The following is a 13,568-nucleotide window of genomic DNA, read 5'->3' on the forward strand; positions in this document are numbered from 1 at the left end:
AGGTTCTCCTCCAAGATCCATGACTTTCCTAGCCTTGGGTAATTGGCTGCATTCCCAGTTCTGGGCATGATTTTCCTCTTGTTAAGTGTGACTTAAGTCCAATTAGTTTTTGGATATCAAATATGTGTGTCACTACTGCACCCTTAAGGTTATAGTGCCAAGCTGGTGTGGCTCATAAACAGCATAGCTAGGTAGGGCTGTTGGTTGCTTTGGAAGCTTGTATGACATCTGGTGCCATGAAAGCCAGTCATCAGGGAGGGGGCATTCAGATCAGTTCCAGCTCAGGGGTCTCTGGGCCTTGGTTCTGAAATGCATGGTATTTGCAGCAATAGACACTCTGGTGGGCAACCAAAGGCAAAAGTAATTGCCCATGTGTTCTGGGAGTCTCTTGGCCGACTCTGACCAATAACTCAAAGGAGGTTTCTCATGCCTGGTGTTAGGGGTTTTGTTAGGTGGTCTACGGCTCTTGGAGGAAATGTTGCCAGTCCAGAAGAGTTCATTTAACTACATATGTGTACTTATATATGACTATGGTTAGGTGAATTTGTATTAGTTACGGTTACTATTGCTGTGATAAGTCACCACAACCAAAGCAACCTGGAGAGGGAAGGGTTTATTCAGTTTATTCTTCCACATCACAGTTTATCATCAAAGGAAGTCCAGACAAGAACTCACACAGGCCAGGAACCTGGAGGCAGAAGCCGATACAGAGGCCATGGAGGGTGCTGCTTACTGGCTTGCTCAGCCAGTTCAGGGGTGACACCACCCACCATGGGCTGAGCCCTCTCCCATCAATCACTAGTCAAGAAAATGTCCTACAGCCAGATCTTAAATGTTTTCTCAATTGAGTTTTCTCCTTTCAGACAACTCTAACTGTATCAAGCTGGCATAAAAGTAGCCAGCTCAAACTATATGGCTTTTTGTTGCTTGCTCTGTACATGGTTAATTCCTTATGATTCTCTTGGATAACCTTACTGTTATTTTAGCCTACGACTATCTCTTATTGACAGACACCCTTAGTCAAGGGTCTTAGTCTGACCCTTGTACTATACACAGGTTTCTAAAGAGACTTTACTTTGAAGGGGGGGAGATAATTATCTTGTGCCTGATTTCTTATATGGATGCTGGAGTTGGAACTAGAAGGCATGGATGCTCACCCTAGTTGTGTCTGTGGACAAGCCATTCCCCATCTCTGAACTTCAGTCACCTTGCCTTTAATTGGATAGAATGCCTACACTTAATGGCCACATACAACACAATCATTCCCAATGCATAGTCCCCAATGAAGCTCAACCAACACTTGGTTCATTCTCAGCCTCCATCCACCAGGCACAGGTCTCATTTCCTCTCCTGCTCTTCTGGGCTGATGTCCCTCTGAGCAAAACAACTGCCATCAGTTCAGCTCCGCTTGCTTACAAATGATCCTCACAGCTGGGCTTGTTGACTGATGTTCCCCCATGGGAAGACATCACTGGACCCTCACCTGGTACCATCATCTATGCTTGGTGAAGACTATCCAGGCCAGGTTAGTATAGTCACCCAGGCTCCTGTCAGGAATCCTCACCCACACTCTGTAAGTTAGCCCAATAAACTCTATAGTTCCCTGGGAGAACTTTGGTAGAATTAAATTTTGGCTTGTCACTGGGACCTTGTAGGGGTGTAAAAGCTGCATAGTCCCACTCCCAAATAACTTCTGCCAGGGGGCCTTTGTATTCCTTAAGAGGGAGGATGCTGTAGAAACCAGTTGAGTTTGAGCCTGACATTGTCACTTCTGAGACATATAAATAAATGTCTCCACAACCACAAAATGAATAGAACAGCGACTACCCTACAGGTTCTTCTGAGGATTCAATGTCAAGGAAATTTGATGGAGCTCAAAATTGGTAATCATGGCTTTACCTGGTGAATGAAACCAGTGATCATGCTGCCCCCTGCAGGCAACAGGGCATGCAGCAGCATGGCAATCCCAAAAGATGGGTTGCAGAAATCATAGTACACAGAGGGTCCTTCTCCTCTCTGCCAGGGTGCCTGTGCTCTATCTGGTCATAGCACACATCCAATCTTCAGCTGACCAGCATGGGTGTACCTGAAAATGTGGATCACTTTTGACTCAACAAGAAGAGTAAGGACAAAACTTGCATCAAAACTCTAGGTAAGGCCGGCACTAGTGGCTCAGGGACCACTTTTGCCAGTCGCAGAGCTTTGTCAGCTGACCTACTCTAGCATATATGTCCTCCACGCCAGTGGGACAGGTGTTTACTGCAGTGTGCAGATGAGGAAACAGTAACCCTGGGGCTGGGGCCTGCAGCAGGTAATCGGCAAGGGTAAGGCAGTAATTTAGGTGAGAGGTGAGATCCAGGTCAGGGAGTAGCTGGGGTGGGAAGAAGGGCATAAAGAGGATGCAGGGTGTGGCAGCAAGCCGGTATGAGAAGAAAGGGAAACTCCAGTTGTAGTCTGGACAGCCGACACCTGCTCATTCTACCTCATTCTGAGCTGGAACCAAGCACGCAAGAGCAACTTTCAAAGTCAAAAATGAAGTGGCTTCTGGTCCCCTGGGAGAGACCTGCAGAATAGATGGGCACATATATCTAGAGCTCAGGAGATGACTTGGGTTGTTGGTTGAGTGTTGGCATAGAAGCCATGAGTAACAAGGAAAACACAGGGGAAGATTGTCCCCTTGGTCAGCTGAAGAAAAGGACAGGATTCCAGGTTTCCTGTCTGCAGTAAAGACATCTGCCCATCTCAGGATACCGACAGGCTGTGGAGAAGGCCTTCTCTCTCTTCCCTCCCTGATAATCCCCTTGGTAATAGAGCACTGTGTCTATCCATCTGTCCCAGAGCTTCATTAGGGTTGCTCGTAGGAACACAGGAGTACGGGCTACTAGCCAGTGGCTACATATGGAAAAGGGGCTTCTGGGGTCTTGCAGCAACTAAATCTAATAAACTGTTCTTAGCCAGATCAGCAAAGTAAGGACAGCTCTTCAGACAAATAAAGGTTGGGAGATATTTATTTTCTTTAAACAAGATCATAAATAACAAAGAAACAAAGTCGGTCCCAGACTCTGAACCGTGCAGCAGGACAGGGGTAGGAAGTTGTTGGGTGAAAAACGGAAGAGGGCTACACGTCACCTAAGACAGTCACAGAAAGATGAGCTTGAGAAGGCTGCCCTACTCTGCCTGTGGGCAGCAGCGGGAGGCCCCAGTGCTGTGCTGCGACAGCTGGATGAGGGAAAGACTGGGGTGCTAGTCCATGATGTTTCTACGTAGTGACATGGAAACCACAAGTAGATCAAGAAGCTGTGGGTCTAGAAGAGGCAAGCGGGCACCTGGCACACCTCCAGGAACCAACTATGAAAATGGTTAAATTCAATCATTAAAAACAACTCCACAGGATTTAGCTGTGGCTTTGTGCATGGGCTGTGTTTAACCTGGGTTGCTCTGTGGCAGATGAGGGCTCATGAGGCCCTTGGAGCAGCCTGGCCTCAGCCCAGGGCAGGTGCCCAGACATGTGGGAGTGGGACAGTGGGCTCACCCAGATGGGAAGCCATGTGCTTGGACTGGCTGGACCTGGCTTACAGGTTGGTTTCTTGGAATACTGCTGTCCACTACCTCTCCCTGAATCCTGGTTACTCTGGATCTTCCAGATTTGGAACAGTTAAGACTGGGATAAAGGTACCTGACTGGTGTTTTATTTGAAAGAGAAAACTAAGGGCCAGTGTGTGCATTGCCCATCCCATGAGGTAGGGCAGGACCATGCCAAGAACATCCTCAAGGAATGGAGATCCCTGAGCCTGGGGGTACATTGCCTTATGCCAGGAACAGGGCCGGGGAATAGCTCTGGAGGCTTCATCCTAGGCAAGGCAGGGAGCACAGGAGGTGGGGAGAGCTGTAGACCCCAGACTGCACAGGCCACTGTTGGACAAGGGCCCTGGAGAACAATGCTTTCAACGGTATACAGGAAAGGGTTTGTACATCTGGGGATGCCCTCTACAGGAGCCGGTGTCACATGGCTGGGCGGGATGGTGAGGAGGAGACAGCGGCATCACAGTGGCCTCTGGTGCGATGTATTTACAACAGAGCTCAATGTAGAGGGAGGAGTAGACAGCAGGTCACTAACAGCCAGGAAACACACTGTCAAGAGTAGAAAGGGGAACTGTTACAAATTTAACCATCACAAGCTCTTCTCCAGCTTACTCCTTTCTCTAGGGAGCCCTCCCAATTGACCATTAATGTCCCATCTCCTCACAGTCCTGTATGGGGCTAGATGGGGTGCTGCCCTCAGTGGATGGCTTACGACCAAGAAACTAAATGGTTAGAAGCCCCCAAACATTTTATTGAGAAGTTAAGTCTTCATTATTGATTCTAGAGTCCATGGGTGGTCAGTTACTAGACAGGAGTGGGCAGCACGAACCACCATCTTCCTGATTCCCTGTACCAGGTCCCTGTCAGGTCTGATGCCACCACTCCTGTCACTGCCATCTCCCTCGACCTGGCAATCAGAGATATCTAAGGCAAAAGGCATTTCTTCTTCAAGAGTGCAGGTTCCCACAAAGCCTCATCAAACTCTGAGAAGAGGCCAACAGGAGTGACACCTCATGTGACACATGTGACACATGGGCTGAGAAGCAAGGGCCTCCTCCAGGGCAGAACAGATGCTTGTGAAGTGGCCTAGACCACACAATGTGGGTCAGCAGGTCTCTCCTTCAACATAAAGCCCAACTTGTCCCCTAATATGAGGAGCTTTCTGGAATGAGGGCTTGCTCACTCTCCCTCTAAGCAAGCCATTGTTTCACTTTTGCCTCCTTTGATAAATGGCACGATGTGGAAACAATTCTGGTTGGCAGAATTATGTTTAGGAGCTGTTTCTGGAAGATAGTGGACAGAGGCCAGGCAGGGTGTTGTTATGGCACATAGGACACCCTGTGACCACAACAAAGAATCATCTCCCCTATATGTCAGCAGTGCAGGGCTTGGGACCCCTGATCTAGACTGCTACACAACCTTCATGGCTCTGCTCAGCAGAGGCAGAACATACATTTCTGGCAAAGGCTGATTCTCATTACAGCCCCCTCAGAGAGCAGACATCTCATTGCAGAAGGTAAAGTATGACTCAATCAAAGCTCAACAAGATCTCACTAGACCAGGTAGGGCCAAGGCAGAGATAGGCCAGCTGGCTAGACTCATATACTTGTGCACACTTACCACTGGAATCCTCCGATGGGCTCTGCAAACCTGTGCCGGATCAGGAAAGTGGCAACAGCTTCAGCTACCTGGAAAAGAAGAGGCATTTCAGCTCTGGGAAAGGAAGTGCAGGGGCTCAGCATTGGAAGTCCTGTGGGCTACTGCTGGAAGATTTTGTGAAAGGCTTACTGGTGCCCTCATGAGTCCTACTACATGGGTAGTACTATGGGTGGCTTAAGAGCAAAAGGACATGGATCAGGGACTCCTTGTAAGGGCTCTAGAGAGCTGAAGAGGAACAAGGACCTTTTGGTGGACTGTATGCAGGAGGAGTTGCAGAGGGCAATGAGCTTTCTGGAGACGGTCCACCACTTTGCATGGCTGTGACTGGTATATGGAGAGGCACAGCCTCAGGGGCTTATCCCAGGATTGCTCCTTGTTGCTGCTGTGCCTTCTCATGTTTGTCATGGCTCTATTCCTCATTTTTCTGACATGGTGTGACTTGACAAAGAAAGACGCTTTCTGCCTATAGTCTGTTATGGTTGGTTACTGGGTACTAGCCCACCCTATTGGGCAAATTACCTGCAGATTAACATGAAGATGAAATTATGTTTTTTACATGAACTGATGACTTATGGTAATGATTTTTACAGAATTCCTGATTTGATTCAAATAATTTTAAGAAGATAGTTGTCAGAAACTTTAAAGTTAAAATAAAAAATAGAATGTGACTCCTCCTACAAAACAGTACAGGCTGCACAGGCTGGAAAAGGACGACAGTGAGCTTTCATGCGTTACAAGCACATACACTGCACTAGGATGAAAAATAGGCTTGGAATAAATTAATGATCAAGGAAACAATTCATTCTAGGTTAGGCCCAGGAATGAGACCATGGGTCTCAGTGCACCATGATAAGTAAGGTCATGAACAAGGAGTGGGTAGATGACCGGTTTCTTGGTAAAAACTTTGTTAACCTATGACATAAGAAACTATTGCTTTCAACTTATAATGAACTTGTAGACTAAAAGACATATGAAAGTGTTTAGTTAGGTACAAGTTTTATTAGGAAAACATGTAATCAACAATCCTGCTGTACCTCCCTGTTGTGTGGAGGGCAAGTGAACTGGTAAGGCTGACTGAGCCCAAGCCCCATGAAACTCAGAACTGAGTACAGTAGGCATGGAGCCAGCTCCTTGCCAAACTCCACCCATCAGTCTCCTAGCATAAAAACCTGAAGTTCTCTTTGCTAATGAGGTATCTAGATAGTCTCTGAGTGTTCAGCCCATGTGCTTCCCTTCCTGGGCATTCCTTCCCACAATAGCTATTTAATCCCTGGTTCACCCTGAGTAAGGTGTACGCATTTACATTTGCCATCAAATAAAGCAGTTGGGATAAGCAGGGACTGTCTCTTCATCAAGGATCACTGTGGGGAGGCCTTTCTTGTAAGGAGAAGAGCTTAAATCTGGAGAGGGCCTTCTCTCTCCCAGCCTCTCTGTATTCTCACCACTCGCTTGGAACCAAACTGGGTCTGCTCCGGTCCTAGGCTCTGCATTCCCCTCCCTGCCTGGTTTGTATATGCCCTGAGGAGAAGTGTAGACTAGGAACTCCAGTTCCCAACTCTCAGGTACACAGGAGACTTGGAACAACAGAAACCACCCAGAGTCTGCTGTTTCCCACCCAGGGACTGCATTCTGCCAGCCCTGAGCAGAATGTTGGCACTCCTGACACCCCAGCAGCAAGGCAGACAAGCAGCCCAACACTTGCGTGACAATTTTATCTGCTTTTGAATGATGTTAATTTTTCTTTTTACATAGAAAAGTTTGACTTGGGGGTAGAAAAAGGCTAAGAGATAAAAATAAAGTTGTTAGAGCTTGCACACTGGAGCTTTGCTTTATCCACTAACTGTGTGTGTGTGTGTATGTATGTATGTATGTATGTATATGTAAGGTGGTATGTATGTATGTTTGAAGTTGTTGAAGCTTGCTTATTGGAGCCTGCTTTGCTTCATCCACTATGTTTGTGTGTGCTGAGTGCGTAAATTTTCAGTTTCTTTCTCATAGCCCCCAAGGAGTTTAAAGAGTTTAGAGTTCCTCACTGGTCACAGAGAGTACTGGCCCCAGATAATTAAGTTTTGCTCCCACCAGCACTACTAATGCTGGCCCCATATATTTCCTGCTGCAATCAGCAGAGGCTTCTGTCAGTTGCTATCAGCACTGGCTGCAATCGCTGACTCCATACTCAGCTCTCCTCAGTTTACCTTGTGGTGTGGGAGCTGGCCTTCAGCAACGTTTTACTTCCGGAAGGGTTGCAAGCACCTTTTTCTCACAAGCTCTATTCTCTCTTGAGTGTAAATGGACTTTAGGGTGCAGTTTGGCTTTAGGGGTAGCAAACAAGATCTTAGCCACAGGGCTCTGGGATGAAACAGAGGTTACCAGCAGCCTTTTAGCCCAGACACACAAAGTCAAGACCACAGGCACTCACTAGGAAGGAGCTTGGAGAGCTGGCAGATTGTAGATAAACCCCAAGACACACAGTGGAACCCACATTCTTCCCAGTTGTCCTTTTGTCACCAGGCACTAGACTTACCTTGTCAGGGGCGTCCTCATGGACTGCATGGCCACACTGGGGTAAGACCTGCATCTGGAACTTCCCTGGAGAGGAAACAAGCAGGCAACCTTAGAGACAACAAGCCCTCCCCTCCTTATCTCTGTACCTCACAGGTCACTGGGCAGCCCAGGAGGGCCTTCCCCAGGACAGTCTGACAAGTATAACTGGAGCCCTGTTCTGCTCCCTTCACAGTTTACTTTTGCCTCTGTACCTTCCTTCCTATTGGTGTAAATTTACTTTGGGTAGAAAACTCAGCCCCTGTGCTCACAGGATTCAGTCCAGTGGGAGAGTAAAACACAACACTAATGTCGATGTGGTACCAAGGGTGAAAATGGTCACACAGACTGTAAAAATGTGTCAAAGGGTCTTGCTGAGCCAGCAGGCATCCAGGCAGGTTTTTGCAGACAGAATAGCCCACTCAAAGGAGAGATGGCTTGAAATGGCAATTACCCATGGGAATAAAAGAAGCCTAGCATGGTGCTGATGTGAGTGGCTAGCAATGGGGCTACACTAGAAAAGAAGCTATGTTAAGGATATTGAAATGGATCATTACAAAATACAAATGAGAATTTAACAATGTGCTAGGCACTGTAAGATGTGCTTTCTCATACTGTCTTAACAGAACAAACACTGCAAGCTTACAACTTATAGTAATTTTGGGTGCGTGGTAATTTGGAACTGAAAGTAGGAACCCAAGCCTGGCACTCAAACACTACCAGTGAGCTATTCTCTGAACCCTAATATGACAATTATTAAAAGTGAGCAACAACTGGGCATATAGCTTTCCTAGTGTGCGTTGGTCCAAGGGTTTGGTATAAGAGTGAGCAGAGCTGAGGTCACAGCATGAGCAGCATGAGCTACTAGGCGTGCCTGGAACCTAGAGGACTGTAGTTAAATGCTAACTACTCAGGTAGGGGAGGTATGAGGGGCATCTTACTCTTTGAGCCCAGTTTTTCCACTCAAATGTAAGAGACCTGGAACAGTCCTTGTGGTGCTAATGCAGGTGCAGCAGCTCTCTCATGCAGCAGTAGTTTGTGTCTTCGGCATACTATTCCACCCACAGTTAAAGCTGACTCTACAATCATGTGGGCTAAGGAAACTAGCTCTGATTAGGGCAACATCCTGTCCAAGGATGTGTAATTAGTGAAAGAACTGCCACCATACCATTCATGAAGCCTATTAATGGCCTTATTCCTGCACAAGGCTGCCTCTCCTTCAGATCTCTTATATTATTAACTCATATGATTCTAACATAGAGCAAAAAATGGGTCCTGCTCTGCCCACTGCTGCACGGCCCTTGTGCCTGCATTGTGAGTGGTGCTCACGCCCACCACACCTCGGCATCCCTTGAGGCTGGCACCAATGCTCTCATTTTACCTGTGAGCAGCTTTCTAGCTGACACAGAGTACTGGGAAAGCAGTATCTAAAACTCACCACACCCTGAAGCTCTCTCTTCTCCCTGCTCACCACTTTATACTTTTGGTACCTATAGTTTTTCTTTCTTAAACTCTGAACATAAAAAAACACTCAGAAAATTATGTCTGTTCCCAGTGTTAGACACCTATGTAAAACTTAATAATTTCGGGAGTGGGGAGGAAACAGGGTTTGTTTTTTGTTTTTGATATTTTTTTGGAGGGGTAACCAGGAGAGGAGATATCGTTTGAAATGTAAATAAAGAAAATATCTTAAAAAAAAAACTTAATAATTTCCAGATGAATCACTTCATCTCAATCCTTCTATCAGGGATCACAGCTAATATAGTAACTCCCACTTTTAGTTGGGGGAAAAAAGACACTCTTCAAAAAAGGGAAGATACCTTGGCAGAGGCAGGAGGATCTCTGAGTTTGAGGCCAGTCTGGTCTACATAGTGAGTTCTAGGATAGCCAGAGATACCCTGACTAGGATGAGGTAGAGACAAAACAAAACGAAACAAAAGGGAAGGAAGATACCCGCCCACAGTCACCTGGGCGGAGGCCTCCAATGGAGCTGGACTCTTAACGCTCATGCTCTCTCACTGTACATCACCATCTCAGAATATCAATTTTCCTATGATTGCCCATTTTCTTGCCCTCAGAAAAGGATCCATGGGCACAATTTCTGGATGACTTACCTTGCATCTGGCCTATGGTCAGATCTTTATCCAATCTGTCAACACCTAGAACAAAATAGGAGAATTTATGAGTAGCTCCCTGGAAAAGGCCTTGTGAAATGGGTTTTGCTGCGTATTAAGTAAACACTGCTACAGAACTATAAAAGACCACTGCTCCCCCAATCAGACAGATACAATTCTCTAACTCCCATATTTTTAACATATGAAAAATTTTGGTTTGAGATTTCTGGATAATCATGTTCATTTTTTTAGATTTATAAATAATTAAATAAAATTTATGTATAAATATTTTGCCTACATGTATATATGTGTACCACATATGCACCTGGCACATGTGGAAGTCAGAAAAGGGTGTTAGAACTGGAGTTACAGATGGTTGTAAGTTACATATGGGTAGTGGGAACTGAATTCAGGTTCTCTGGAAGAATAACAAATATCCTTAACTGCTGAGCTATCTGTGCAGCACCAATCATGTGTACTCACAGATGTTTACATGAAAACATTATTTTACTGTCTCGATTCTCAGTGGTCAGAAAGCTCTAGGAGTCAGGTTCAGCCAGGTACTCAGGGCAGGCCAACACCATGCAGTATTGAAAGTATGTAAACCCGTTAGGTTTAGGCCTGCACAGGGGGAGGTTAGAAGGGAGTTTCTCCACTTTAGAAGTCACGTCCATTTTGGTTCATCTTAACAGTTGTGATGAGGTCCCATCTAGATGACAGTATACTCACACTTCTATGGACTCACTGTCCCACAATTCATGGGGAAGCCATAACCCCCAGTGGATTTGAAGATGGGGTCTACAAAAGGTAAAATGAGGTTGTAGGGGTAGGGGACACAATAAGATTATTGTCCTTGTAAAAGACCCAGAAAACTGTCTTGCTTTCTCTTAGCCATGTGAAAGCACAGAAGGTCTGTGAACCAGGAAGAACTCTGAGAATTTAATCCAACCCATACTCTAATCTTACACTGCCAGCCTCAGACTGTGAGAAAAATAGGTTTCAGTTCTTTAAGCCACCCAATCTATTTGAATATTTCAAAGATTTGATTATTTTGGCCAAGGAAACACACACACACACACACACACGCGCACACACACACACACACACACACACACACACACACACACACACACCACTTACCAGCCAAGAGCAGCAGTTTAGGAATAGGGCAGCTAAGAAAGAGATTGGATAAGCCCCGGAACCAGCCATCCCAGTACTTTTCTGTTTTTGCCAGCTCAATCCTCCAGGTGTATGGATGGTCCTTCTTGGTCTGTAGGAATGAAAGCAAGGTGAGTGTAAGGGCGAGCCCTGGGGAGCATGATGGAGACAGGTCTGTGTGAGGGGGGGAAGCACCACTGTTGAGAACACACTACAGCTCAGATATTCAGTGTGCATCTAACCCTCCTCACAGTGCTGCCAGCTGCTCTAACTTCTAGTTCTGGATAACCTGAAGTTTTCTTTTTCACTCCTATTTGCTTTCTTCTGGCGCTCCTATGTCTCCTGCCTCAACCTCCCAAGTGGCCAGTACTACAAACAAGGTCCGACATAACCACTGGTAACTTATGGTAAATTTAGGAAGCAAATAATTATTGAACCACGATGGAACTTTTCTTTTTTTTTTTTAAAGATTTATTTATTATTATATGTAAGTACACTGTAGCTGATTTTGGACACACCAGAAGAGGGCGTCAGATCTCATTACGTGTGGTTGGGAGCCACCATGTGGTTGCTGGGACTTGAACTCAGGGCCTTCTGAAGAGCAGTTGGTGTTCTTACCCGCTGAGCCATCTCTCCAGCCCAGGAACTTTTCTTTCAGTGAATAAAAAGGACAAATTGGCAAAAAAGCCATACAAAGACCACAATGTAGTAAACCAAAAGACTCCCCCCACCCTAAAACACACAGAAAACCAACCTAAGGGAAAGAGAAAGCAGAGACTGTCCTTCAAGTTAGGATTACTATCAGAGAAATGTGGTAGACATCTTCAAGAGAACAGGCTCATTTTGAGTACAGGGCTGTTTTCTCATTTTCGGGCTGATGATGACGACCTGGGACAGTCATTCTAAAAAGGTGACATAATAAATGTGTCTACATCTGTCTTCTCCTGACAACTGGGTGGTGAATGGCACACAGTGTGCTATCAGATATTGGGTGAACTAGCCAGGCTGTGGTGGTGCATGCCTTTAATTCCAACACTCGAGAGGCAGATGCAGGCAGATCAGAGTTCAAGGCCAGCCTGGTCTACAAAGCAAGTTTCAGGACAGCCAGGGCTACACAGAGAGACCCTGTCTTGGAAAAACAAAACAAAAATGTAGGTGGACTACTAAGTGATCCCATACTTGCCTGCATCATGGAACTACGTCAGATACAACTGAGACAATGTCAGGATGGTGTACCAACTGCACAGGAAATCTAGATGTGGATGAGACGACACCATCTGCTCAAGATCAGGGGGTGACTAAGATGTCCACATCACCCAAAGTGACCCACAGTCAGTGGAATCCAAGTCTAACAGGTATTTTTTGATGATATTTTAATGATCTTAAAGCTGTCTAAGATTACATAAAATTCTGAATATCCAACTAACTTTGCAAAAGAGGAGAACTCATTCTTGACTTCAAAACAGTATAATCTGTAGTAATTAAAAGTTTGGGACTTACAGATAGACAGATCAGTGGCACAGGTTTAGCATGTTGAGGCCTTATGAACTACAAAACCAAGAAAGTTCATAGTGTCATTAAAGACAGACAAGGGAAACGAAGGTCCTAGAAGTAGACACTGAGCACACAGTCAAATGACCTCTGCTAAGAGTATCAAGGGTATTGGTGGGGACACAGGCCTCTTTTACGGTGCTGAGGTAAATAAGGACAGTCATGTGCAGAGAGCGTAGACACAGCTAGGCAATAAGAATGAAAAGATGCCCAATAGCAGTAGGCAATATGGGAACATGAGCTTGGTGTGGCAGAATCTGCTTGAAGTCCAAGCACTCTGGAGCTGAGACAGGAGAGCTGCTAGAACTAAATAGTAACACTCTCATCTTAAAAACCAAGTCAGAACCTCCCTCAATGAGATGTTACTTCACAGCCACCAAGACGGCTACAGGCAGAGACAGGCAGCAGCAATATGGAGAAACCAGAAGCCCCATCCCCTCAGCTCTCCACAGTGGAAAAAGTTCTATAGAAAAATCTAAACATTTGTCATTGGGGTGGGGTGGAGGGAGAGCAGGACTGGGAATGAGTTAGGCCTCTTCATGCTTGTGAGTGCCTCCCACTGACCTACATACTTGCCTGCCCCTTTTTCCTTTTCTTGTTGTAATTTTTAAGACAGGTGTTAGTTACTAAGTCACCCAAACTCCAAACTTATTTTGTACTCCAGGCAGGCCTGAATTTGTGATCCCTCTGCCTCAGACTCCTAAGTCCAGTTTCTGAATTAAGATGCTGCTACATTGCAATATAAGAGAAAAATCTCCTTTTACCTTACAGGGTGTTTCAAGGCCCCAAAACATGAGGCATTATTTATATATTTGCAAATTCTAAAGAAGTATAAAATATTCTGATCAATGACCTTAAGAATGGCAGAAAGATCCTCATTAAATAGAAATACTTTTAACACCCAGAGGAAGCTCCACTCCCAGGTGCTCTGACACACCCAGGATCAGAGGTAAGCAGGAACCA

The 13,568-nt window shown here is 45.7% G+C and overlaps 1 protein-coding gene across 1 annotated transcript in view; it reads right to left on the reverse strand.

Moving 5' to 3' along the window:
• Nucleotides 1-2,980: 2,980 nt before the first annotated feature.
• Ppme1 (protein phosphatase methylesterase 1) overlaps nt 2,981-13,568 on the reverse strand; it is a 51,058-nt gene continuing 40,470 nt past the window's right edge. The window contains exons 10-14 of the mRNA XM_031387531.1: nt 11,037-11,166; nt 9,897-9,941; nt 7,766-7,830; nt 5,203-5,270; nt 2,981-4,131 (exon numbers count right to left, since the gene is read on the reverse strand). Of these exons, the coding sequence (XP_031243391.1) occupies nt 4,113-4,131; nt 5,203-5,270; nt 7,766-7,830; nt 9,897-9,941; nt 11,037-11,166 (327 nt within the window). The 3' untranslated portion in view covers nt 2,981-4,112. The remainder of the gene's footprint in view (nt 4,132-5,202; nt 5,271-7,765; nt 7,831-9,896; nt 9,942-11,036; nt 11,167-13,568) is intronic.

Source organism: Mastomys coucha, unplaced genomic scaffold (genome assembly GCF_008632895.1).
Source record: "Mastomys coucha isolate ucsf_1 unplaced genomic scaffold, UCSF_Mcou_1 pScaffold21, whole genome shotgun sequence".
Lineage (NCBI taxonomy): Eukaryota > Metazoa > Chordata > Mammalia > Rodentia > Muridae > Mastomys > Mastomys coucha.